This window comes from Saimiri boliviensis, chromosome 3 (assembly GCF_048565385.1).
Source record: "Saimiri boliviensis isolate mSaiBol1 chromosome 3, mSaiBol1.pri, whole genome shotgun sequence".
NCBI lineage: Eukaryota > Metazoa > Chordata > Mammalia > Primates > Cebidae > Saimiri > Saimiri boliviensis.
In genome coordinates, this window is record NC_133451.1 from 5,385,402 (window position 1) to 5,411,762 (window position 26,361).

Here is a 26,361-nt window from a genome sequence, read left to right on the forward strand (position 1 = left end):
CAGGGCGCAGGCTGCAAGGCTAGCCCATGGGGCAGGAGGCAGCTGGTGGCTCTCCCCACCTCCCTCACACCCCTCCCAGATGCCCACACCACCAGCACCAGCATTGCTGGCCAGTGGGGCACTCAGGGCCGACAGGCCAGGGACCCAAGCATGGGGCCACTCACAGCCCAAGGCACACCCTGCTGCCTCCCACCTCCATGGCCTCAGCTCTGGCCTCCGCTTCTCCTGGACAGAGCCTTCAGCCTCCTCTCTGAGCTCCCTGCCTCAGTCTGGCCCTCACTCCACTGCAATCCTGCAGCCTGAGGGGTCTGGGACTCACAAAACCAGCCCAGCATGCTCCCACTCTGAACACTTCTGCAGCTCCCACCGCTCCAGCAGCAAAGCCCAAACTTCCTATGGTGGCAGTTGAGGGTCTCAACCCCCGCTGTGCCCATGGGCAGACTACATGCCACACAGGCTTTCCCTGCCCTGTGTGCCCACAGCACCTGCATGGCCCAGTGGGGTGTGTCAGGCGTGTACGAGGCTGGACCCCTCGTCACCTCTGTGCACTCTGCAGGAGTAGGGACTGGTGTCAGAGCTGGGTATTCCAGCACCCAACACTGAGGTGTGCGCCCTGGATATCTGTCAGCTGTTAAGAGGGTGGAATCTGGAAACCATTTCCCCATCCCTTGATGGGAAACTCAGGCCCAGGGAGGATAGTGGCTTGGCCTCAGGGCTCCCAGCTGGGGTGTGGCAGGGCCACTCAGAGACCAGGCTCCGCTACTGCTGCTGCTGCTGCTGCTGCTGAAGACCTAGGCCCACACCCCAGGCCACTTCACTCATTCACTCACTCACTCATTCACTCATTCACTCACTCTATCATGCATTCATTCATTCATTCACTCATTTATTCGGTTGCTTGCTCATTCATTCACTTATTCATTCTTTCACTCCCTCACTTCCTCATTCATTCATTCACTCACTCATTCACTCCTTCACTCAGTCACTCACGCATTCACTCACTCACTCTCCTATCCATTCAATTATTCGCTCATTCACTCATTTCTTCCCTCAGTCACTCACTCAAGTCACTAATTCCCTCATTTCCTCACTCACTAATTCCCTCACTCATTCATTTCCTCGTTCGCTCTCTCATTTACTCACTCTCTCACTCATGCGTTCACCCACTCACTCCCTCTTTCACTCTGATTCATTCCATCTGCTGTGGATGGACACCGCCCATGTGGCAGGCCTCGCCCAGGTGCTGGAGCTCAGGGCAGCAGAGCCCTGGACACTGGGGAACATGTGAGAGACACAGGCATGGATGCGTCCTTACACACAGCACCTACAGCCGTGCGGAGTCCTGCGGGGCAAGGTGAGGTGGCTGGGGGGCCTCACCTGTAATGGGGGCCTTGGCATGTGGGCCACAGTTATCCAGACATAAAGATGACAGGGCCTCACCTGAGACTCACTGGTGATGGCCAACAACTTCTGGGTGCCTGGGGGCTCAAGAAAGGGTTGAGAAGTGGGCGTGGGGGCCGCAGCTGCACTTCCGGCCCGGCAGCCACACAATTATTTCCCTGGCTCCTTAACTCCTCCCGCAGCCTGGAGGGGCACACACCCTGCTACTCCAGAGAGCCCAGCACCGCCAGGCAGAGCTCAGGAGTCTCAGACAGGGGTCCTTAAAGACCCTCCCAGCAAGTACCCCAGACACAGATGAGGACACGGAGGCTGAGGCCCCGAGGCCACATGCACTCTGCAGAGCCTGGTCCTGAAGGCATCGGGGGTCTTGCCCACATCCATCCTGGGACCCTCCTTTCTGGAGAAACCCTGACCAGACACAGGAAAACGCATGGCCCCACATGTCCCAGGGGCCCGTTGTTCAGGTTGTTGGAGGGTAAGCAGGAGAGCAAACCTTATTTGTTTAACTAATTTCAAGGATCAAACATTTCCAGATGTCTCCCCAGCTCCCACCCTCCCGCTGGCCCCAGGTGCATTCCTCATGAACCTCTCTGGGCGGGAGGGGCTGCTCTGAGGGGACCCTGGGCATGGAGGAATGTCTGGCTAGCGGAGCTGCCAGGGGAAATGGCCGCTGGATTCCTGGAACACGGGAGTGATTTTCCAGGCCTAAGACAGCTGAAGATAGCACAGACTCTGCCTTCTGAGAAGCTGCTGCCCTCCGGGGCCAACTTGGAGGGGGAGGATGTGGGGGCTCCAGAGATGCTTGCGCAGAGCCAAGCCCGTCCCACGAGAATCCAGGAACAAATGCGTAGCAGCCCCCCGCGTCTCCCGAGTGCCAGGTGCATCCTGAACCCAGTGCTGGGTCGCAGAGGCCCTGTCAGGCAGGGGGACAGACACAGCATCACATGGTAAGTTTCCCAAGTTCACCTATGGGTGGGAGAAAAGCAAGGCTGTGTCTCCTGGTCAGACTGCAAACTCTATCCTGGGCTATTGGGAAGGTGCTGGGAGGGAGGGAGGGGAGAGAAGGGGAGGGAAGGGAAGGGAGGAGGGAGGGAGGGGGGAGGGAGGGAGGGAGGAAGACAGGCAGGCCAAACCCTTCCTTGGACTACAGGAGCTCGGAGCCCGGCATTTCTCTCTGCCTGGCTGGCGCAGGGTCCTGAGCATGCTTTGGCCACGCTGGGTCACGCGGCAGATGCCCCTTGCCCTGCACTGCAGTTCCACCCGCGGGCACCACACCCTGCTGGCTTGCCGGAGACAGGGCCTGGAGCAGCAGGCCAGTGCGGGGCACAAAACACGAGTGTGCCTCAGAACGGACGCAGCCACAGCGCGGGATCTTCTCACAGTGGACTCCCGCCCATCTACAGGGGTGCGTTTCCCGGACTGAACACCGAGCGTGGCACGGAGCAAGCCTCCGCCGGCCCCCAGCGTCAGCCCCTCACGCACATTCACAGCTGGTGACGCAGCGGCACGTGTGGCAAAACCGAGCCGGCACAGATGGGAAGGCAACGGAGCCGCCTGCACGTGGAGGTCACACCTGGGGCGGAGGGAGGGAGAGTTTCGAAGTGCTAGGCTCCATCTTCCAGGAGCAGCAGCGTCCTCAGGGTCCTGCCCCAAGCCTGAGCCTGGAGGACCCCCGTGCTCTGGCAGTCAAGTTTGGAGGTCCGCGTTCCCAACGCGCAGATGGAGTATTGGTGAGTTGCGTGTTTATCTGTCCCTGCTAAACAGAACCCTCTCCAGAACTGGAATGAAATCCAAATCGAAGCTGTGGATCTAAAATGATCCATGTGCACATACGGGCTCAGTCAGACGTCTGAGTTCAGGTTGACCCTGGCTCTGAACCTCCCCAAGCCGCAGTGTTCCCATCTGTAAAACGGGCACTATATAGAGGGTTTACCACATGCCAGGGACTTAGCCGGATGTTCTGACTTTTATCTAGTAGGCACTCGTACGATCCTCTCTTTACACAAAAGGCGAGGCACGAAGGCAGAAGTCAGCTCACCCAGGCAGGGGATGCCAGGCTGGCTGCCCCCTCTCAGTCGCCTGGGCCTAAGCGCCCTTCCCCTGAGCTACCCGGTCACCTCCTTCCAGGGAGTTACAAGGAGGATGCAGCCACTTTCACAGCCTCCGAAGGAACCAACCCTGTCCCCTCCTTCATCTAGGACTTCTGGCCCCCAGAACTGAGCACACCGGGTCCTTCTGGGACCCACTTCTATAGCTGAGAGAAGTACTTGTCAGCAAAGGTGACGCGGCTTCTCTGAGCTCCTCTGTGCCAGGAGGGCCAGCGCCAGATGTATCTCAGCTCACGGGGGATGAAAAGGTGAGCCAGGCTCAGAGCCAGCCCGGCTGAAGCTGAGGGAACCCCGATCTCCACGTTCTGGGGCTTCCCCCGCGACACTGCACGAAGAATTGCTCCTGGTGGCCGCTGCTAAGCGATGCCTGGCACAGCTGGCACTCATGCGAGGGCGCACCCCTTGTGTGCCAGGAACAGGGGCTCAAAGGACTCATGACCCCTGTGCTCATGCCCCAACTCCAGGCCTAGATCCCACCTCCCAGCACCCCAACAGGGCTGCTCAGGGTCACGCTGGGGACAGAGGAGCAGACTCCTGAGGTCTGAGGAAAGGCCAGCTGCAGGGTGGCCCCTCAGCAGTGTTCCGGGCATCTGAGTTGCTTGGAATCATCCTATCGCACCCCAGCATACCCCCAATACTCGCAAATACTCAGTGATGACCCTATGGGTAGAATGGTGTCCCCGAAAATTCATGTATTGAAGCCCTAAGCCCTAGCGATGCCACCTCCAGCCTGATGCTGCAGATGCCACTTCGAGGTGCCACAGGGGAGTGCGGAAAGCCACCCACAGTTCCCGGGGTGGGTGCGGCGTGGGGCCGAGGGCCTGTGTCCCTCCAACTCACTGCGTGACATCAGAGGCTTACTGATGCTCAGCTCTGCTGAGGAGTAAGATTCTTTTCTCCCCTCCCCTCCCCTGCCCACCTCCTTCTTTTATCCCCACGCCCCCAACCCCCAGTCTGTGCTCCTTCATTGGCTTTAAGCTCAACCAAAAGGGAAGGGAAAGGAAGGGAAGATGGGAGGAAGGAAGGCGGGGGAAAGAAATGAAAGGAAAGGAGGAGAGGAGGGGAGAAGGCAGAAAAGAGAAAGAGAAGAAAAAGGGAAGAAAGCAGCCGGGCACGTGGCTCTGGCCCGAAGAACTGTAGGTGCGAGAGGGGGGCTGGGCAGGCGGGCGCCTGTGCCCCTCCATCTGTTCTCAGGGCCAGTGGAGACGCTGCCTGTGGCCCAGGGATGACAGCTCCGACCAGGAGAAGCAGCTGGGTGTCCCTGGGCCCCTCTGGGGTCCTGTGTTTCCTGCTATATCCAGCTCCCAGCAAGTCAGGAGGGTTGGGTCCGCTATGACCCTGAGGAAAGGTCAGGCTGACGGCTCAGTGACTGGCCCGGGGCCACAGCATCCTGAGCAATGCAGCTCAGAGAAACGTTTCGGCCCTCGCCTCCCTCCTCCGGCCTCCCTACAGCCTCCGTCCCGGCCTCTGTTCCACCCTGTTCTGCCTTCTGCTCCTGAACAGAGGCCGGTGGGTCCTCTCCATTCATGGGACCCGCTGCTGTGCCCCAGGCCTTCTCACACTCATAGAGGGCCCCTGTGATTCCACATCGCCCAAATCCCTGCCTGGCAGCAGGCCTCGTGCTCCTCCAAGGACCCCCTCCCACAGCTCGGGCTGCGAACCCAGCAGGCCCCCCGGACCCCGCTGTACCCCGTCACCCCCCGGATTTCCCCCAGGATGTCTCCAACCTCAGAACCTCAAACACCAGCCAGAGCCCGTGACTTCTGTACTTTTCTCCTCAGGTCTCGTCGTCATTGCCAAGTGCCAAGTGTCTGTCCCAAGGGCACCTCTGCAGGGACATCCCACAGCCCTCACCCTCACCATGTCAGTCCTGAAGTCCCCATCTGCCCGTCCCAACCCAGTCCTGACCTCCTGGAAGAAGAGACAGCCAGCCCATCTCGAGAGCCTGGGCCTCCCCTGACCCCTCCCTCTCGCCGCCCACAGTGATGGCCCAGTCCCGGGTCCCTCCCTACACTGCCTCCGCTCCCCGCCCTGGAGCAGGCACCTGGTGTTGCAACCACAGGCCAGCAGGTCTGCCTGCCTGGGTCCCTCTGGCTCACCGTCCGAGTGGCCCAGGGCAAACGTTTGGCGTGTCCCTGACTCTTCTCCTTCTCACACATGCCACATTCAAACCATCCGCAAATCCTGTTTACTGGATCTAACTTCAAGCAGATGCTGAATCTGCAGCCTGTCACCTACCGTCACCACCTGAGCCACCTCTCCCCTAGACCACCACAGGTGCCCCTGACTCCTCCACAGCATGCTCCCTGCCTCCAGCCTTGCCCCAGCTCGATCCTTCTAGAAGCACCGTGGGATCACGGCAGCCCTCCAAAACCCTGCCATGGCTCCCCACTGCCCTTGCAGGAACAGGCAGAGTCCACCCACATGGTCCCTCTGGCTGTGGCATCTTCTGCTCCCACCCCCATCACTTGGCTCAAGTCTCCTGGCTCCTGTCCTTCCTGCACTCACCTGCCACAGGACCTTTGCACAGGCTGGCCTCACTGCTTAGTGTACACCAGGACACCATCGTGACTGTCACAGCTCCTCCAAGCTTACACTCACATGTTCTGTTGAATCACAGAGGCGTTCCCTGAACACACATGTCCCCGTCCCCAGTCCCCTTACAAGCTCTACAGCTTCTCTCTCTCACTCATCTCTTTCCTCCGTATGGTAACTCTTATTATACACGTTGTTTCATTTCTGCTTCCTCCACTAGAATATAAGTTCCAGGAGTGCAGGGTTTCTGTTTGTTTTGGGAACTCAAGTATTCCCAGCACCTAGACTAGCACCCAGCACATAGTAGAGTCTTAGTGAATAACTGCTGAATACGTGTACGAACGTAAAGCCAAATGAACATGGTACAAGTGCTTGCTTTTAGGATCTGCTTATTTCCCCTCTTCTAATAGAGAAGGAGGGATTCTGCCCGCTTCATGAGCCCTCAACCCTCACCCGTGGGGATGCGACAGCCCGTTTACCTGCGGGGGAGGCACTCCCGCTTGCTCAAGGGGCTTTTTGGGGCAGGTGGGTGCATGGGGCCTGTTGTGTTCAGGCCGGCCAGCAGCTGCAGGTGGGCGGGGGAGGCGGAGGCAGGCACACCTGCCGGGCTTCGATGCCTCGGGAGGAGCCGCAGACTCAGGAGGGAGGAAGCCAGGTGCCCAAGGAGTTGGCACGTGGGAGACGCTCAGCCAGCTCAGCACTCTGCATTTGTGCCCCCAACACCAAGGTGCTAGGACCCCAGAAAGAAGGTCTCTGACTCTGGACGTGTGGGCTCAAGGCCCCAGAGTCCTGAGTGTCCACACCTAAGCTTCTGTGGTCTCCAGTCCTGATGCCACAGAGCCTGGGTCTCTGTGCCTTATGACAAAGCTAAGCTTTATGACAGGGTTTCCAAGTGCCTGGAGATGGGGCCACGGTGGCTAGAAGTTTTGGCGCCTCTCAAGGTTTCAGGTTGTAGGGTCTAAGGAACTGGAGTTCTGGCTCCCAAGGCTCCCTGTGTCTCAGGCCTGTGTGGCCAAGGGAACTGAGGTGCCAATCCTGCCATCCTGGCTGTGTGCTCAGAGGGCGTTATAGACCACAGCCAGACTGGGGAGCCCACCAACACCAGGTGCCCGCCCTAACCCCGGACACTCTGTACCACACGGGGCCCCTCCAGGCTTCCCACAGCCAAGCCTGGATCTGAACCACAGTCGAGTTTAGGGTCAAGGTCACCACTGCCCATAATCCATCAGTTGAGGGTTGAATTGTGCCCCCTCCTCCCCAAAAAAGATACGTTCAAGTCCTAATCCCTGGTACCTGTGATGTGACCTAATTTGGAGACAGGGTCTTTGCAGATGTCATTAGTTGAGCTGAGGTCATATTCAATTCGGGTGGGCCCTAATCCAGTCACTGGGATTCTCACAGGAAGGACATTTGGACACAGAGACAGAGAAGAAAGCCACGACAGAGGCAGAGACGAGACCAGTGCCACTGCAAACCCAGCCGGGCAGGGATTGCTGGCCCCGCCAGAAGCCGGGAGGAGGCAGGAAGGAGCCTCGAGCAGCCTTTGGAGGGAGCACGGCCCTGCCGACATCCTGATTTCAGAAGTCGGACACCCCCAGAACACACCCCCGCCCCATCTGTGACACCTTGTTTCATCAGCCTGAGAAAACGCCACACTGCTCACGGGAGTTCTAGGGTGCCTGCTGAGGGCCCCGTGCCGGGGCTGGGCCTGGGTGGGGGGTGCTGCTCTCTGCTTTGTTGATATCATGAAACAGGGTAGAAACCACAGCCTCAGGGTTGACCTCTGGGGTGGGGCTGTCCCAGGTAGGGGCAGCAGGTCAGCGGGGAGCAGAAGAGGCCCCAGGAGGAAGGAGGGGTCCCCGTCCTCCTCACCCCAGCACTCACCTGTGAAGGCTACCTCCCTCAAGCACCACCTTTCCCTCCCTCCGGGAACCAGTGGGCTCCTGCTGGAGAGGAGGGGACCTGAAGGAGGGGGTGGAGGGCAACCTGGGCTGGGGGAGGGGGAGGGTGACCTGGGCTGGGGGAGGGGTGGAGGGTGATCTGGGCTGGGGGAGGGGGTGGAGGGTGACCTGGGTTGGGGGAGGGGGTGGAGGGTGATCTGGGCTGGGGGAGGGGGTGGAGGGTGATCTGGGCTGGGGGAGGGGGTGGAGGGTGATCTGGGCTGGGGGAGGGGGTGGAGGGTGATCTGGGCTGGGGGAGGGGGTGGAGGGTGACCTGGGCTGGGGGAGGGGGTGGAGGGTGACCTGGGTTGGGGGAGGGGGTGGAGGGTGATCTGGGCTGCGGGAGGGGGTGGAGGGTGATCTGGGTTGGGGGAGGGGTGGAGGGTGATCTGGGCTGGGGGAGGGGGTGGAGGGTGACCTGGGTTGGGGGAGGGGGTGGAGGGTGATCTGGGCTGCGGGAGGGGGTGGAGGGTGATCTGGGTTGGGGGAGGGGTGGAGGGTGATCTGGGCTGGGGGAGGGGGTGGAGGGTGATCTGGGCTGGGGGAGGGGTGGAGGGTGATCTGGGCTGGTGGAGGGGGTGGAGGGTGACCTGGGTTGGGGGAGGGGGTGGAGGGTGATCTGGGCTGCGGGAGGGGGTGGAGGGTGATCTGGGTTGGGGGAGGGGTGGAGGGTGATCTGGGCTGGGGGAGGGGGTGGAGGGTGATCTGGGCTGGGGGAGGGGGTGGAGGGTGATCTGGGCTGCGGGAGGGGGTGGAGGGTGATCTGGGCTGGGGGAGGGGGTGGAGGGTGACCTGGGTTGGGGGAGGGGGTGGAGGGTGATCTGGGCTGCGGGAGGGGGTGGAGGGTGATCTGGGTTGGGGGAGGGGTGGAGGGTGATCTGGGCTGGGGGAGGGGGTGGAGGGTGATCTGGGCTGGGGGAGGGGGTGGAGGGTGATCTGGGCTGGGAGAAGAGGAATCCCCTCCACCCCTCCCCTTCTTCCCACTGTCTCTTACTCTACGAAACCCTCACTGCCCCTCGTCTCTCTCACCCACGGAACTCCCTTCCACCTGCCATTTCAGCAGTCACTTCACGTTCCCTCATTCACGGTCTGTCTCCCCAACCCAAAGAGCAACCCTTCATCCCCACTGAGCCCCTCCTACCCAGCAGTCCCCACCCACCTCAGCTCACAGCAGGGCTTGGAAAATGCTTGTGAAATGGGTGACCCGTAATTCCCACCCTCCAGGCCCCGTGTGGCCGGGCAATGAACGTGGGCCCCGGCAAGGGACAGGAGCGTCACCCAGGAGGCTTAGGAAGGGAAGCGGGGAGGAGAGGCAGCATGGAGTGGGCAGGGAGCAAGTGGTGGCAGCTGGTGGCCAGGCAGAGGGGATGAGGGACCGGTAGGATGGTGCCGTCTGGGCCCCAATTTTCAGAGCAGGCTGGGCAAGCTTCAGGAGAAGTAGGCAGCCCTGTCGCCTGGCCCCTCCCCATTCAGAGAGAGAAACTGGAGCACATGGTGCTGTGCACACAGGGCAACCCCTTCCCCCCGACGTGGCAGGGCCACGAGGGCCAGTGAAATGTAGGTGAAAGGACCAAGCCTTGGAAGTGGGGGTGAGTGAACTCTCCCTCTGTGGGCATCAAAGTCTCCCTTATTCGCCCTGAAAGATACTCCTCCTTGAAGCAAGCCACAGGCAAGGCAGGCTCTGTTCCCCCAGAATAATTATTTGGGGAGAGAGCCCCACCTCTTTGCTCCCTCCTCCCTGGCCCCAGGCTCCAGGTCAGGGTCCCACTCACAAGGTGTTCTCCTCCTGCCCTCCCTAACTCCATTGTGGCCAGGCTTGTCTTTACTTGGGGAGAAAATGCGAATACCTTTCACGTAGCTTTTTGAAATAGATGGGGTTTACCAAAAGAAAAAAAAAAACAGCCAATGGTAGCATTTGTTAAAGTGTGGGTAGAGGATGAACATCTGTGATACCATTCTCTGCATTTTCTCAAGGGGTGAAATCAGAGCCATGTGGAGCAACCAGCACTGGCAACATGGGTGGGTGACGGTAGCCGGTGTGGCCACTTTGGAGAAGTCCTGGGGGATCTGCTCAGCACACACCCACCTGCCTCACAGGTGCACACCCTACAGAAATGCACGTTCTGCACACCATCTGACGTCACCAAGATGTTCAGAGCAGCCATGTTTGAATAACCCCAAACTGGAAACCACCCCATGCCAGCCCACAGTGGATAAACAGATTGTGGGAAAACCACACCATGAGGCACTCCCAGCAAGGCAAAGGAAGAGCCTACAGCTGTGGGAATAGCATGCGTGGATCTCATCACAGCAAGTGGAAGAGGCAGACATCAGGGACAGCCTTTCCCTCCTGTTCCACACCATGAATGTGAGGTTCAAGAACAGGCAAAATTAATCCATGGTGGGAACAAAATCAGAAAAGTGTTTGCTCTCATTGACAAGAAACTGGGAGGGAGCACGTGGGACCATTCTGCCCCTTGATTGGGGTGTGCATTCTGCAGTGTGTGAAGATGTGTGCGTTTAGCCATATGTGAAATTTATCTCAACAGAATAAACAGAAATGTACAGCAAGAGAGTGCACTAGTTAGCAGGGTTTGCATTTCACAGTGGTATGGATTGGTGTTTATAAAATGGGTTTGGTATATTCTGGGGTTCAGTAATGGGTAAACAGGTTACAGATCATGGGAGCCAAGCCTCTCCCTGTTGGGCAGGGGAGTTACAGTGCCCTGAGTGTTGGAGGTATCAGTGTGAACTCGTGGTCTTGTGAAGATGGATGGATGAATGAATAATGAATATGTTACAAATACATGTGTGAGCGTGTGTGTGTGTATAATATATCTGTATACATTATTTTCATGTCTGTGAATGTTTCTGTATTTCTATCTGTGCACACTATCCCTCCCTCCTTCCTCTTTCACCCCATGTCAGGAAGAGGTTGGGTTTTACTCAGAAGGCCTAAAAAGGATGGATGAATGAATAATGAATATGTTACAAATACATGTGTGAGCGTGTGTGTGTGTATAATATATCTGTATACATTATTTTCATGTCTGTGAATGTTTCTGTATTTCTATCTGTGCACACTGTCCCTCCCTCCTTCCTCTTTCACCCCATGTCAGGAAGAGGTTGGGTTTTACTCAGAAGGCCTAAAAAGCATGACAGCACAGGAACAGTGAGCACATTCCTATCCAGATCTTGGTTCCTAAACACCGTGTTCCCTGGAGAACAGGTTGATTCCAGGGCTGGTTCAAGGAATGCAAAAGATGAGCCTGGAACACGTTCCTGTACCGGGAAGTACAGAAGTGCCGAATGATGCCCGACTCCCACGGATCACATCTGGGACAATTTAAGCATCAAAAACAATGATATGAAAAGAGTAGGAGCAAATATATACATGTCTGTGGACAGGCGGGTAGGCGGCTATGCAGCTGGACAGACAGGTGAGAAGAAAGGAGGGAGGGGTGGTGAGAACCTTGAAGCAAGTGGGGCAGGTGTGTTGGGTTTTAGTCTATTACATAATTTAAACATAAGAAAGAAAAAATAATAAACATAGAGTTAAAATTCCTGAGTCTTTCTTTCTTTTTTTTTTTTTTTTTTTTGAGACAGAGTTTCGCTCTTGTTACCCAGGCTGGAGTGCAATGGCGCGATCTCGGTTCACCGCAACCTCCGCCTCCTGGGTTCAGGCAATTCTCCTGCCTCAGCCTCCTGAGTAGCTGGGATTACAGGCATGCGCCACCATGCCCAGCTAATTTTTTGCACTTTTAGTAGAGACGGGGTTTCACCATGTTGACCAGGATGGTCTCGATCTCCCGACCGTGTGATCCACCCACCTCGGCCTCCCAAAGTGCTGGGATTACAGGCTTGAGCCACCGCGCCCGGCCCCTGAGTCTTTCTTTTAAAAAAGCATAAAGGAAAGAGGAAGGAAGGAAAAAGAGGTAGGAGGGAGGAGAAGGGAACAGAAGGAAGGAGAGAGGAAGGAGAGAAGATAAAGCTTTTTTATTCACAGAAGAATACAAACTAATCAATATGGAAGGAAGACAGAGCTAGAAAATGCCGGGCAGGAACTCAAATAGGTGCATAAACGTTTGATGCGGAACGAGATAGTGACACAGTCTCAAAACACCGTTCTAAATGTTGCTTATTAATTACAAGAGGGAAATACCTTTACAGAGAAGGGAACTGGCAGATCCTATCCTAGTGATCAAAGATCATGAATGCTGATAAATCAACAATGCCTCCCCGTACGATGCATGACCTGGGTCTGATCTTGATAACGGATGATATGATAAATCATCAATGCCTCTCCATACGATACACGACCTGGGCCTGGTCATGAGCAAAGCCCAGCCAGACCTGCACGGAGGGACATTCTACAAAATAACCAACCGGTTCCCCAGTGCCACGAAAGACAACCCAAGTCTACCATCAGCTCCCGCTGGAAGGCCACTGGGGCACCACGACCAGGAATTGCATCGTGTGAGCCTGGACTGGGGCTGGACCTGGGAAATCAGTGCCACATGGAAGCACTGGGGCTGCTGGTGAAGCTGAACTGGGCTGTGAGCTAAATTCCAGTATTGTATCCACACTACAATTCTTTATTTCCATAAATACACTGTGGTTATGAGAGAATGTCCTGGTCCCCAGGAAATAGGCACACAAAGTAAGTGGGCTAAAGAGACGCAATATCTGTCTCCACCTGCGCTCCAAGGTTATGAAGAAATTATGTGCAAATGTGTACTTGTGTGTGTGGACAGACAGGTAGGTGGCTAGGTAGGTGGACAGACAGGTGAGAGGGAAGGAGGGAGGGGCAGGGAGAACCTGGAAGCGAGTGGGCAGGTGTGCTGGGCAAAGGTGCCCGCAGTGCCTTGCACCATTAGTGCAAACATCCTCTGATCCAACATCATCCCGCACGGTATAAAAAGAAATGTGTTGGGTTTTGTCCCACTTTCTGGCATGGAGCTCCAACCCTTGGAATCTGCTGAGTGACGGGAGTGTATTTTGTTATTCATAACGAACCCCTCTGATCACACGTGAATTTATGCTAATGAGGTGACCTCGGGTGGGACCCGTAGATGGCCTCTGCTGGGGCTGGTCACCAGAAAGGCCAAGCCATTCAAGGACTGGAACTTCCGGCCCCACCCCCTGGTCTCTGGGAAGGGCTGGGGGGCGCTGGAGATTAAATTCTAGAGAAACTTTGACAATGAGGTTTGATGAGCTTCCGGGTTGGGGAACACATGGAGGCGTGGGGAGGTGGCACCCTCATAGGGCATGGGAGCTGGGCACCCTGGCCCTTAGTCCTTGCCTTGTGCGTGACTTCCTGAGTCATAGCTTTCATGATAAATCAGAAAGGTAAGCAAAGGGCCTCCTGTTCTGTGAGCCACCCCAGAGAACTGTCAAGCCTGAGGATGGGGTCACGGGACCCCCGGTTTAGAACCACTTTGTCAGAAGTGTGGGCGGCAACCTTGGACTTGTGATCATCAGTGTCTAAAGTAGGGGCTGAGCCCTTAGCCTGTGGGCCCTGTGCTTACTCCAGGTTGTTGGAGTCAGAGCTGAAATGAATTATAGGGCACCCAGTTGGCGTCTGTAAGAATCAGTTGTTGGTGTTGCAAAGCACCCCACCCCCCCGAAACAAAACAGACATGGAGCAATCAGAATTCCTCAAATGCTGCTGAGGGGAGTGGGAACGGGCACAACCACTTTGGAGCAGATATCCAGCAGCATCTGCTCCACACACGTACTACGCATGCACCATCAGCACTGCTCCTCCTTGAAACCTGCAGAGAAGACGTGTGCATCCCAAGGCACACACAGGAGCCTTCGGGGCACCGCCACTCCCACTAGCTCCAAAGTGGAATCGGCCCCAAAGGCCCATCGGGGTAGAGCAGATAAATACATCGTGGTGCACTGACCTAATTCACACACGCCCAGGACCCTGTGGTGCATTCCACCTGCCCAGTGGAATTCCACCCAGAAATGAGCATGTCGGCTCTACCACTAAACACAGCAGCATGGACCAACTTACAAAGACAATGCTGCTATGTCCTTGCGGGGCGTTGTGCTGGGCTCCAGGGATGTCAGGATGAGGAGGACATTCTGGCCTCCTGGGTCACAGTCCCTCAGTGCAAGAGACCAAGGCATCGCCATGGGGGCTGGGTCTCGAGGGACGCGCAGGAAGTCTGGCATGCAGCCCTATTCATGCCAAGGGGCAGGGCCTTCTGTTTGCTTCAGCCTGGTGCCCAAAGTCCTGGTAGGACACAAGTGGGTGCCCCGGAAATGTCTGACTCCAGAGGCGAGGGACTGAAAGAATGGCAGGCACATCACAAGCCTGCAGAAACGCATCAGCACGCACTTGCCCGAGCCAAGTCTAGATAAGGACACCCATGTCTCCAGCCCCACCTGGGGTATGACCTGGAGGTGCTGGCCAGCTGCCACCCTGCAGCTGAGCACGCCCAGGCTCACCTGTTCCCTAAGACTGTCCCCTTCACTGGTCCCCGGCAACTAGAGTCCTCCGAAGTCACTGCAAGAACTCAGCAAATCCTCTGTTCCGTCTTCTCTTCCTGCCCCCTGCCCCCAGCAGAAGGGCTGACGGGACGCACCCTGCCCTATTACATTCCTCACGTGTGGCTGTTGCAATTTCAGGCCTGACCCACATAACTGGGAAGCATGTTCCTAGCGAGCACCCAAGCCCAGGAAGCTGAGCTGAGGACACCCACATGCGGGGCCATGGGAGCCCCCCTGCCAACAAGCCTCTGGCCTGCCCACTCCTCGGCTGTGTGGCAATTAGGCCAGAGGCGAGGCTGACTCCAGAATTCCCCGTTTAACGAACAGGACCGGAAGCAAGGTGCCTGTGCGTGCTCACCCAGCTGACTCTCTTGCCCACGAACTTTTTAAAATGAAGGAAGAAGAAAAAGATAACAGATGATAGAAATGAAAACCAACCCCTTTTGTGTGTGTACCTCTAACAAACATTGAGTGCACGCCTAACATGGACCAGCCACACCCAGCCTTTGATTGACATTTCCACAATGAAGAAACCAGCTGGGCTCAGGAGCTGGGTTTGCGGGTGGCTTTTGCGGCGTGGTGGTGAGGTCCACAGTTACTGCACTTAGGTGAAGACCCGAAGCTCAACAAGACTAACTCCCTGAAAGGCATCGCCAGTGGGTGCCACAGCCAAGGGTGGAACCCCAGCCGGGCACATGACCCCGAGGCCCAATTAGAAAACAGCAGGGTCCGGAGGGTGGCTAGTCACTGGGTTCATTCAATCTTCCGGGAAATGAAGCAGAGGAAGGCTTTCTGTGTTTCCAAGAATGGGGGCAGAGAGTCCTCTGGGGTCTCACATTCCAGGAGAGGACCCAGGCCACACAAACAAGCCAGGAGAGGACAGCGAGCTTCAGGGAAGGGAACCCCAGGAGTTACTGCAGCCAGGGGAGGGTGGGGGCCGCAGGTGGGGCAGGGTGGGAGACAGAAGTGGGGGAGGGTGGGGAACACAGGTGGGGGAGGGTGGGGTATGCCAGGAGGGCTTCCTGGGGAAAGGGCCTAAGAGCCGAGCTTCATTCACGTATCAGCCAGGCTCAGAAAACTGGTAAGAGTTTATCTTATCTAAGGGAGAAGAGGGGAGGGATGGTGTTCCTGGCACTGCAAGAGAGAAGCAGAAGCCTCCAGGAACCCTAGGGCGCAGGGTGTGAGTCAGGCTGCGGGAGTGGCCAGGAGGTGGGGCCGCCCTTCTGCGCCTCCTCCTGGGCCAGGCAGGAGAGCCGGGTTTATAGCAGCAGCCGCTGCTGGGTGCTCTGGAGCCGGAGAGTCCCTGGGGCAGCATGCTGTGTGCCCTGCTCCTCCTACCCAGCCTCCTGGGGGCCGCCATGACCAGCCCCACCTCAGGCCCCCAGGAGTGTGCAAAGGGCTCCGCGGTATGGTGTCAGGATCTGCAGGCAGCTGCCAGGTGTGGGGCCGTGGGGTACTGCCAAGGGGCTGTATGGAACAAGCCCACCGTGAAATCTCTGCCCTGCGACCTATGCCAGGACATAGCAGCCGCCGCGAGCAACGGGCTGAACCCTGACGCCACGGAGTCTGACAAGCTGACTTTGGTGACGAAGGCCTGTGAGTGGCTCCCCAGCCGGGAGTCTTCAGCCAGATGCAAGTGGATGGTGGACGCCCACAGTTCGGCCGTCCTGAGCATGCTCCGCGGGGCCCCGGACGGCACCCCGGCACAGGTGTGCACAGCACTCAGCCTCTGTGAGCCGCTACAGAGGCACCCGGCCACCCGGGAACCGCTCTCCAAAGAGGAGATCTCTGAGGCTGTGACTCCGTTCGCGGCCGACGGGCCCCTTAGCTTCCACCCACTGCAGATGCCTGAAGGAGCTCTGTGCCAAGACTGCGTGCGGCAGGTCTCCCGACTCCAGGATGCTGTCCGGGCCAACCTGACCTTGGCTGACTTGAACTTGGAGGAGCAGTGCGAGTCCGTGGGGCCTGGCCTGGCTGTCCTCTGCAGGAACTACCTCCACCAGTTTTTCGTCCCTGCTGAGCAAGCACTGAGGCTGCTCCCGCCGAGGGAGGTCTGCGAGAAGGGGGGATTCTGTGAGAAGCTAGTGGCTCCTGCCCGCTTGACTCAAGTAATGGCCGTGGACGGGGTCCCCTCGCTGGAGCTGGGGTTGCCGAGGAAACCGAGCGAGATGCAGATGCAGGCCGGCGTGACCTGTGAGGTGTGCATGAATGTGGTACAGAAGCTGGACGGCTGGCTCATGTCCAACAGCTCGGAGCTCATGATCACCCACGCCCTGGAGCGCGTGTGCGCGGTAATGCCCGCCTCCATCAGGAAGGAGTGCATCATCTTGGTGGACACCTACAGCACCCCTTTGGTGCAGCTTGTGGCCAAAATCACCCCGGAGAAGGTGTGCAGTTTCATCCGGCTGTGTGGCAACCAGAGGCAGGCACGGGCAGTCCATGAAACCCATGCAGTCATGCCATCCCCAGAGTGGGACACGGAGAACCAGGGCAGCTTCTGCAACGGGTGTAAGAGGCTGCTCACGGCGTCCTCCAACAACCTAGAGAGCAAGAGCACCAAGCGCGACATCCTGATGGCCTTCAAGGGCGGCTGCAGCCTCCTGCCGCTGCCCTACATGATCCAGTGCAAGCGCTTCGTCACCCAGTACGAGCCCGTGCTCATCGAGAGTCTCATGGACATGATGGACCCCGTGGCCGTGTGCAAAAAGGTAGGGGCCTGCCACGGCCCCAGGACCCCACTTCTGGGCACTGACCAGTGCGCCCTGGGCCCGAGCTTCTGGTGCAGGAGCCAGGAGGCTGCCAAGCTGTGCAATGCCGTGGACCACTGCCAGAAGCACGTATGGGAAGAGACGTCCCACCACGCCGGGGAGCACGCATGACAGTGGCCGCCAGAGCCTGCTAGCGAGGCCCCAGGAGGCTCCGGTATCCCACAGGATCCCCATGAGGTGGGTGCTTTCCCTGTCCCCATTTCACAAATGAGAAACTGAGGCTCCAAGGAGGGAGGCTGGGAAGGAGGAGAGCTGAAGTCCAAAACCAGGCATTTCTGACCCTGAAGGCCTCTCTTAACTGTGCTGCACGGCTCTGCCCTCGAAAGCATCTTTACTGGACTGGAACAAACTCATGTGCCCCGCTTCCCCACACAGCCAAGGCTGCCCCTTCGTCTCCAAGGCTGTGATATTGCTGATGGTCCCGTGAGAATCTGGCCATAGCCTTGGGGGCCCCTTTACCTTCTGCTGGATGGATGCCTGTCTGTGCGCCCGGCTGGGGTCATGGCTGGGTGGACACAGGCAGGGGCAGATGGAGGCATGGAGGTCCAGACACTCACTACTGGGGCTGTACTCTTATCAACAGCTGGGGGTGGGAGTCTGGGTCTCGCTCAGGCCAGAAATTCTTGACCTGGAGTCGCTGGGGGTGGCTGCCAAGGGTGTGTGCAAGAGGCGCGTGTCTCTGTACATTACTGGGGACAGGTATGGGGCTTTGGCCACATTCTCCACAGGCAGCTGGGCTTCAGAGCAGTCCCCCTCCCCCACCATGTCTTAGCTGCCACAGGGCCCCGCTCCTTGTAGCCCAGAGCCTCAGTTTCCCTGGCAATGAGCAGAAGGAAAGTCTTGGGGTGTGCTCCAAATCAAGAGAGCAAAACGTGCCAGGCAGAAGCTGCCGGGAAAAGCCAGAGGAGCCCGGGGTGGCCACGGGGTTGTCAAGAGCAAGGGTAAAGACAAGGCAGTGAGCACGGCCCTCCAGCTGTCCGAGCCTCAGTTTTCTAATCTGTACAATGGGGATGATCATATCTGCCTCGTGAGGATGTCGATTCCATTCACAGACATGTCCTGGAGCCCCTTCCCCCTGAAACCAGCATTCATGAGTCTGCTAGGACCAGAAAGCCCATCTCAGAGGCCCAGAAGGGCACCCAGGAGAGTCAGGCTGTGCAAGTGCTGTATAAAACACAAGCGTTCTCCAAATGCTGTGTGCCGTGTTTTTATTCCCGGGGAAGACGCAGGTCCCAGAGCTGCCACAACAGCCACCACTTTGCCCCAATGCCCTCACTCCACCCCAGTGCCCCCACCTTGCCTCAGTGACCCCCGCCCGGCAAAAAGCCTCCAAGGGCTTCCAGGGCTTCCAGCTGGGTTAAATGCCCCTGTGGCTCCTGCTCATGCTGTGCAGCCCCGCTGAGACACTGTCCCCCCTCCAGGAGAGCACCTGGTGATGACCCTGCAGTGTCCTTGCACCTGGCCCAGCGCCCACGCACAGCAGGGGCTCACACATCCGGGAGCCACACGCATGGGTACGGGGGTGGAAGCTGGCATTTCACGTGAGGCCCATGGATTAATTCTCCTCTTGAGCAAGAGATTCGGCAGGCCTGGATGGACGGGATGTGAGGGGTGCTGTTTTCCAAGAGGCCGCACCCGAACTCTTAAGTAACCATTGCAGGCCTGGGCCACCGCCCTACGAACACAGGCACACCTGGCCTGAGTTTCTGGATGCCTCAGTAGTGGTCCCTGTTGGCTGGGCGAGCCTGGGCCTGCTGGGTAGCCACACAAAATTCGGCCAGCAAGGGGTGGCAGTGGGGCCCGGCCACCGGATGGGCCATGGGAAGGCAGCTGTGCACCAGACTCCGAAACACGGGCCCAAAACTGTCAGCCTCTTCCCCTGAGACCACCCGCCCTCTCCAGGAGCAGCCCCAGAGGCTCTCCCTCTGCCTGCCGGGAGGTGTCCCTGCCTCTAGCATGGCCAAGAGTCGGGAGGACACCTGCTGACAAGTGTGTGTGTCATGACCTGAAATCCCCCAAGAGGTCACCTGTGAGAGGCCAGGAGGGGGCAAGCGTCACACCTGCCAGGTGACCCAGCTCAGCCCATCTGCCCCCACCCCAGAGCTACCTGCAGGGGGTGGTCAGGGCGAGGTGTCTCCACATCCTCTTCCCCACCCGCCCCTCAGGCCTGGGTACCAGCTGCTCCCACAGACCCACTGACCGAATGCGTCCCCACTACATGGTTGCCCATGATGACCCCACAGGCCCCGCTGCACACCCAGGTCCTGAGCACGGCCCTACCCCACCCCCACAGGGGCCCTCCGACCCCTCCACTCACTCATCTGCCACCAAAGCTGTGGAGGCCTGTGGCAGGGCCTCAGTCACCTCCATCCCATGTGCCCGGCACTGGTGCCAAGCCCAGAACACAGGAGGTGCTGGGCAACTGTCTGTGTGGGGTGGCTGCCTTGGGGGCTAAAGGCAGAGAGGCAGGAGGAGGAGGGGACAGGCCTGCTGCTGCTGACGGCAGCTCCGCCATTCAGCACCGAGGCTGCAGCTTAAGGAGTCCGTCCAAACGACTCCACAGCCACTGCTCTAGGCTGGAAAAGGCTTTTCAGGGGAGGGTCCTGTAACTGCCCGGTTGTGGGAGAGGAGAAGCCAGCCCAGAAGAGCAGCAAGCCCTACTGGGCCTAGAAGTCTGGGAGACCCATCCCACCACGGATGGGACATCAGGGCCGACGTTGAGCATGGATGTCCCAGAGGCAGGTGACCGCTCCTCAGGGAGGAACGTCTCTGCCCGGGAGGAGGGAGAGGACTCCCACCGGGCTGCCAGAGCTGGGCAGGTACCCACACCTTCAGCCGGACACACGCTGGGCATTCAGATGCCATCGTAAGGTGAAGGCCTGGGACGCCTCAGAACACCTACACACGCTGCCCCTTGTGATTTCGTAGCCATGCCGGGGTACAGAGGGGCTGGGGGAGCCGGGAGAAGGGTTTGGTTGTCTGGCTTTTTTTTTTTTTTTTTTTTTTTTTGCTTAGGGCTTTTCTTAGAAGTGATGTGTTGTTAGAAACTTCAAACCAGATGTAAATACATCCAGTTATATTCTCTTTTGGGTGCGAGTGTGTGAATAATTCATACAAAATTCAGGCTCTCCTGGAAAGTGTGGAAGAGCAGTCCGTGGGGACAGCCGCCTTCAATGTGGGAACAGTGAGCCCTGAGCCAGGAGAGCACGTCGGGACAGCCAGCACTGTCCACGCTCCTCCCCACTTTCACTTTCCATGACCTCCAGGGATGAAATTCAAATCCTATTCCTTACAACGAGAAGCGGCTCTGGAAAAGCTTCCCAAGCATACCTAAGTGCCAGGCACCACAGGGCCCAGGACAATGGCCCCTGGCCACCAGACGGGGTTGTCCCTCCTGTGGAGGGACCCGCCGGGTGCATGCACAGAGGGGAAGGGGCTTCCCAGGCACATGCCTCCATGACACATCTGCCTTTTCTCGGTTTTTCCATCTGGCCCCTTAAAATGCGTTTTCACCGTTATATTTTTGCAGGTCTTTCTCTTCAGTTACACTGTGATTTCCAGGTCTGTTAAGGTGGATTCACTTTCCCGGAGTACCTTAACCACTCCCTGCCGCTGCTTCCTTCACGTCTCCCACACCAAATGCCCTTAGAGCGGAAGGCATGATAGGACCTGGTAAATTAGTCAAATGCTGATGCCAAGGCCCTGAGAGTGTGCAGGGGCGCAGGGATGCCCAGCTGCTGTGGGTCCCCAGCAGCGTCTCCAGGGAGCTGGGGTGGAACAGAGCGGCACCAGGGAAGCCCATCCTGGGCTCCAGCCATACCGCAGGGGACCTCAAGATGTCACAGGCTCCTTCCCCAGTGCTCTAGGCAGGGGGTGTGCGGCCGTCCCAATACACACACGCATGCACGCACCTGTGCCTCTATGCAGACGGTTCTGCACCAAGTCAAAAGTCACCAACTCTGCCAGCCCTAGACCAATGTATTCTCTCTTCCTCAATTTCCTCATCTGTGAAATGGTCACAGCAGCCCCACGTGCCTGCTCAGCGGCAAGGTTTCCAGGTCACAGTGACGGCGAGTCCTGCCAGCAGATGCACGCTGTGAACCAGCCACTCGGCTCACTCAGACTGGTGAAAAGACGCCGTCCTGGGGTCGGGGCTCCTCCGCCCTGCCGCCCCTCCTGCCTAGTGTCATCAAAGCAGTGATCCTGACAAAATCTAAGTCCGGGCCAGCTCACAACCTCCTCACTCCCAGTAAGAGCAGATAAAAGCTGAGGCCCTTACCAATCCAAGGCACCGCCAGCCAGGTGGACCCCACCCTGGCACAGCCCAGCCCCTCCCCTTGCTCCTTCCTCTCCAGCTACCCTGGCCTTGCACACAGCCCAGGCCCACCCCAGGGCCTTTGCTTGGCCCTAGACATGCCCCTCTCAGCCCCCCTGCAGCTCAGGCCTGTCCTGCAGAACTCTGCACAGCAGCCTCTCCACTCCGCACCGGCCCTTCTCACCACCACTCCACACGTGTCTTTGTCTCTGCTGCCCTCACTGCCCTCGGCCCCACAGCTGACTGCTGGGCTATCTTGCTGTGGCCTGGCTTCCCCTGGAATGTGAGCTCCAGGAGGCGGGGGTTTGCCTCAGTAGTCCCCACCACAGCCCTGCCACCAGGACAGAGCCCAGCATAGAGCAGGCTCCGTGAGCACTGGCTGCGCACAGGAGCACGGGCTCTGCTGAGGCCTTCAGCCCTCGTCTGCCCTCTGTGCGTGAGATCACCAGTGCTGATGCCGCCCTGGGGCTGCGTGTTCCTGAGAAGGCCTAGCCAAGCCCATACCTGCCTGGTATACCAAACGGAGCCCATCCTTCAATAAATGAAGGTGAATCGCTCTGCTCAGTTCCAGCAGCCGCCCCAGGAACACTGTGTAAGACAAAGTCGTCCTCCACGGCCGAGGTGAAGTCATGGGCAGACAGCTCCACCCCAGGACCACAGCTGGCAGCTGGAAGGCTGGATGAGACCTGGGTGCAGAAGCCCAGGGACACATGCCCCCAGAAGAGCCCTCGGAGCAGACCCGAGGTGGGTGAGCCTGTTTCTGGCCTCTGTCTGCACCTCAGCCTCCCTCCACTGCCCTCAGGGGTGGTGATATGGTTCGGATGCCTGGTCCCTCCAGAGCTCATGTTCAAATATGATTTCCCATACACCCCACAGGCCCCAGCACCCGCCTCCCGTACACCCCACAGGCCTCAGCACCCGCCTCCCGTACACCCCGCAGGCCCCAGCACCCGCCTCCCGTACACCCCACAGGCCTCAGCACCCGCCTCCCGTACACCCCGCAGACCCCAGCACCCGCCTCCCGTACACCCCACAGGCCCCAGCACCCGCCTCCCTTACACCCCACAGGCCCCAGCACCCGCCTCGCGTACACCCCGCAGGCCCCAGCACCCGCCTCCCGTACACCCCACAGGCCCCAGCACCCCGCCTCCTGTACACCCCGCAGACTCCAGGGATGGCGTGAAAACAGCCAGGTTCAGTGACTCAAAGCCCCCCGAGAGCCCAAGTCCAGCCACACAAGACTGCTCTTCTACCAGAGGCCCCCAGGTCACCCTGCACGCGCCCACGCTGGCTAAGACACTCACGCTCCTCTGGAGCTCCGGCTGCGCCAGGATTCTCCCCAGCACTCTCAGACTCTCCAGACCCAGGCTGCAGCCCCCGGGACGCCATGGCTGAAGGCAGGTGGGTGCAGGATGGAACCACCACCCTTCTCCTGTGCCCTTCGCCACTGAGCCCTTCGTCGGCAGAGGGGCCCCGCCTCCACAGCTGCACCCAGGAAGCCTGTCCTCAGGGCCCCATGGCTCCAAAACATGCCCCCCGCTGTCTTCCGGGTTCCGGCCCCACTCAGCACAACTGGACGTTGCCAGGACAGATGTGGAGTCTGTGAGGCCAGGCAGTAACGCGGAGACACACGGGCTTCACCGCCGGCACAGGAGGGCCCCACCTCCACACTTGATACCTGCGTGACCCTGGGCAAGCCGCCGACCAGCTGGCAGCCTCAGGCGCCCCATCAGTACACACGGATGGTAAAGGTACCCTCTCTTGTAGGGTTTGTCCAGGGAGGGAATGAGGTGACCGCAGTGAGCACAGCCCAGGGCCTGGCACACACAAGACACCCGATACCTGTGCTACTCCCATCGAGCTGACGGCACCAGCCCTCCCTGCGCTTCCTACCCAGGGACAATGCTGGAGGGTCTTGCTGCGTCGCTCAGGCTGGTCTCAAATTCCTGGCGTCAAGCAATCCTCCTGCTTCAGCCTCCCGAAGGATTGGGATTACAAGCGTGAGCCACCACACCTAGCCTCCAACACTTTGCAACATGGTTCTTAGTAGTGGGCCCCAGGAGCCACCCTCAGGGGGAGTGTGTGCTAGGAAGGCCTCTTCGAGAGCTGGACAGTCTCCCTGGCCTGGTAGAGCCTGCAAAGCCGTCCTGGGGCCTCCGCTGGCTCAGAGCCGCCAGCCCTGAGATCCGACGGTCCCCTCACTGAGGGTAGGAGAAAACGTCTCAGGAACAGCAGACCCAGGCTTCCTCCACAGGCAAAACACAGGCCTTGGCCTGAAGCTCCCGCCCTCCCTACCTTCTCTGGTCTACAGCCATGGGGGAGCCTTGTGAGCGCGCCTGTTTCTGGAGGACGTAGGCTGATGAAGAGCAGAGGACAGAGAATGAAAACCACAGCACCTTCCACGCCTCCTGCGTCCCAGGGGAGAAGACAGGCTGGCCCTCCCGAGACCTGTGCGCAGGTCTAACTCCCCAGGCCTGGATCATGATGCCTTTGTGCCTCAGTTTCCCTTTGGTAACCAGAAGAAGCTGGACTAGATTGGGGCACAAGCTCACAGGGCCCCAGGGCCCAGAAGTGTGGACAAGGCAGAGGCCAGGCCCCGTCCAGCGGGCCATCCCCCACTCAGGGGGACTTCGAGGCCCTGTGACGATGCTGGCCTGCTGCCACCCCCTTCCTCACTTCTCCAGTGAGGGGGGGACCCCAGGCTGCTCATGTGAGGCCTCACAATTCCTAAATGCTGACCGTGTAGTCACTGCGGGCACGCCTGAAGACCGAGCTGGGCTCTCTGCAGGCCTTGAGTGAACGTGATCTGGTGCCTGGGCCTCCTGACGACCCTTTGACAGCCCAGAGGCCTTGCGGGTTTCTTTGTGAGACCCAGGAAGGGAGCGGAGCCGCTCAGATGTCGGGCTCCTAACCCGGGAGGGGTCAGGTATCATTTATTCAGGCCAGTGGGAGTCCCTGCAAAATGAAGGGGAAAGTCTGGCCACGCCCAAACCAGTTTCTCAGGCTGGCAATCCCAGGCCACGCGGGGAACCGAAACCGGGACAGCAGACTCGGCGAGGCGGCTCCACGGGCAGGGCCCTTTCTCCGGCCCGCTCATCTCAGGGGAATTCGGCTGCCCAGGCTGCAGCCGTGGAGGCTGAGAGCAGGCCCAGCCTGGGGGACTCCGGAGCCCAGGGTCACCCCACAGCGCTCAAGGCCAGGGATTCGGAGCATTCAGCAAAACCGGAAAGGGAGGCTCCTGCACGGGGCGCCGTTCCTGGTGGATTCTGCTGTGGGAGGATCTGATGCTCCGGGCGGTGAGAGGCTGGAGGGAGCAGGCGGGAGGCGGCACACCTGCAGCCTGTGGAATCTGGCACCTCCCTGAACTGCACCAACATCCTGGGTCCCTGAGCTCAGCCCCCAGCAGGGACGAGGTCACGGAAGACTGGGGATCCATTCCGCCTTCCTGCTGACCCTGCAGCCCTCCCGGGCACAGCACCACACCAGTGTCCTGAGGGCAGAATGCCTGCCCCTCCTTCTGGAGGTGGTGCCCAGGACTGTGTGGCCCCATGTCCCTCAAGCCTTGGTTTTAGGGCAGGCCCCAACACGCACTGGCTGCATGGCCTTCCTGGGGCACACGGGGGCCTGTCTGTGCTGAAGGCGTGGCAGGGACGGCTTAAGGAGGTCTCACGTGCAGAACGCCTACCACGGGGCCCGCACGCCCTCACCCCTCCATCCTGCTGAGAGCCCTGGGGAAGAGCCATGGCCGGCGCAGGGGCTCTGGGCTGGGGAGCTGCTGTGAGCCCTGCGGAGGGTGCGGGGGGTCACATGGCACGTTAGCAGAGGGGGCGTTCCTGCCGCCATGAGGAGGTGGGGAGCGGCAAAGAGGAGGGGCCTGCTGCCCACACGCTGGGGGCACTTGGGACAGCCTCTAGATCTTTCCAAGCCTCCATTTCCTCCCCCGATTCAGAGGACTGTGTGGACCCGGATTTTACAGCCCAGGGGCCAGGCAGTGTCCCCACTGGGTGGACAGAGGCAGTGAAGCCAGAGGGACAATGGGATGTTTCCACGGTCACACAGAACCCAGGACCAGAGCGCCCAGGCTGGAGACAGAGCGTGCCAGTCCTTCCTGCCCACCACTGCCTGCCACTGTGGGGTTTCCTGAAGGGCCTCCGATGACCACCCCACCCCACTCTACAGATGAAGAGCCAGAGGCTCAGAGGGAGCCACACAGGTAACCATGGCAGCGCCCCCTCGCTGGGCCACGCCCGCAGCTCCCTCCCGACACCCGCTCCTCACGCATGGCCAGGAACAAGGTGAGACCCAGGGTGACAGGCCAGGGGCCCAGGTCCTGGGAAAAGCTGGCGACATCCCGCTCTCCGCTGGGCCAGCAGCACCCTCCCAGCTATGCACAGATCCACAGGTGCCAGGACAGGGAGTGCCCTGCCGTCCTCCTGAGACACAGCATGCCGAGCCCTCCCTGGGGAGCGAGGAGCCCGCCTCCTCCCAACGCTGCATTGATGATGTCACTTCAGGAGCTTGACACTGGCTGCCGTGGGGGCAGAATTTACACCACGAAAACTGGCAGACATTACAAATCAGTGTTGCTGGGTTTTCTTTCTTTTTTTTCCTGGAGTGCTGGTTGTTCAGCATCACCAGCACACCACTGTTCTAAAGAAAAACACCGAAGAAAGCCACCCGCCCCACACCAGAGATCACCGTGGGGCAGCTACGGTCTCCAAGCACCAGCTCATGCCAGGGGCTAGGCCAGGGTGGGGCTGGTCCCAGGCACAAAACTGACCTGTCCCCCTAAA

The 26,361-nt window shown here is 59.0% G+C and overlaps 2 protein-coding genes across 8 annotated transcripts in view; one reads left to right on the plus strand and one right to left on the minus strand.

Annotated features, from left to right (window-relative positions):
• SORCS2 (sortilin related VPS10 domain containing receptor 2) overlaps positions 1-26,361 on the minus strand; it is a 556,267-nt gene that overhangs the window by 297,306 nt on the left and 232,600 nt on the right. The gene's annotated exons all lie outside the window — the stretch shown is intronic.
• On the plus strand, positions 15,723-18,444 carry PSAPL1 (prosaposin like 1). Its single transcript, XM_010345244.3, has one exon. It carries the CDS (start codon positions 15,799-15,801, stop codon positions 17,362-17,364), a length of 1,566 nt encoding a protein of 521 aa, XP_010343546.1. The 5' UTR covers positions 15,723-15,798; the 3' UTR covers positions 17,365-18,444.

Excerpts from the sequence above, each read along its gene's own strand:
- PSAPL1 (XM_010345244.3), top strand. The coding sequence starts at position 15,799 with ATGCTGTGTGCCCTGCTCCTCCTACCCAGCCTCCTGGGGGCCGCCATG.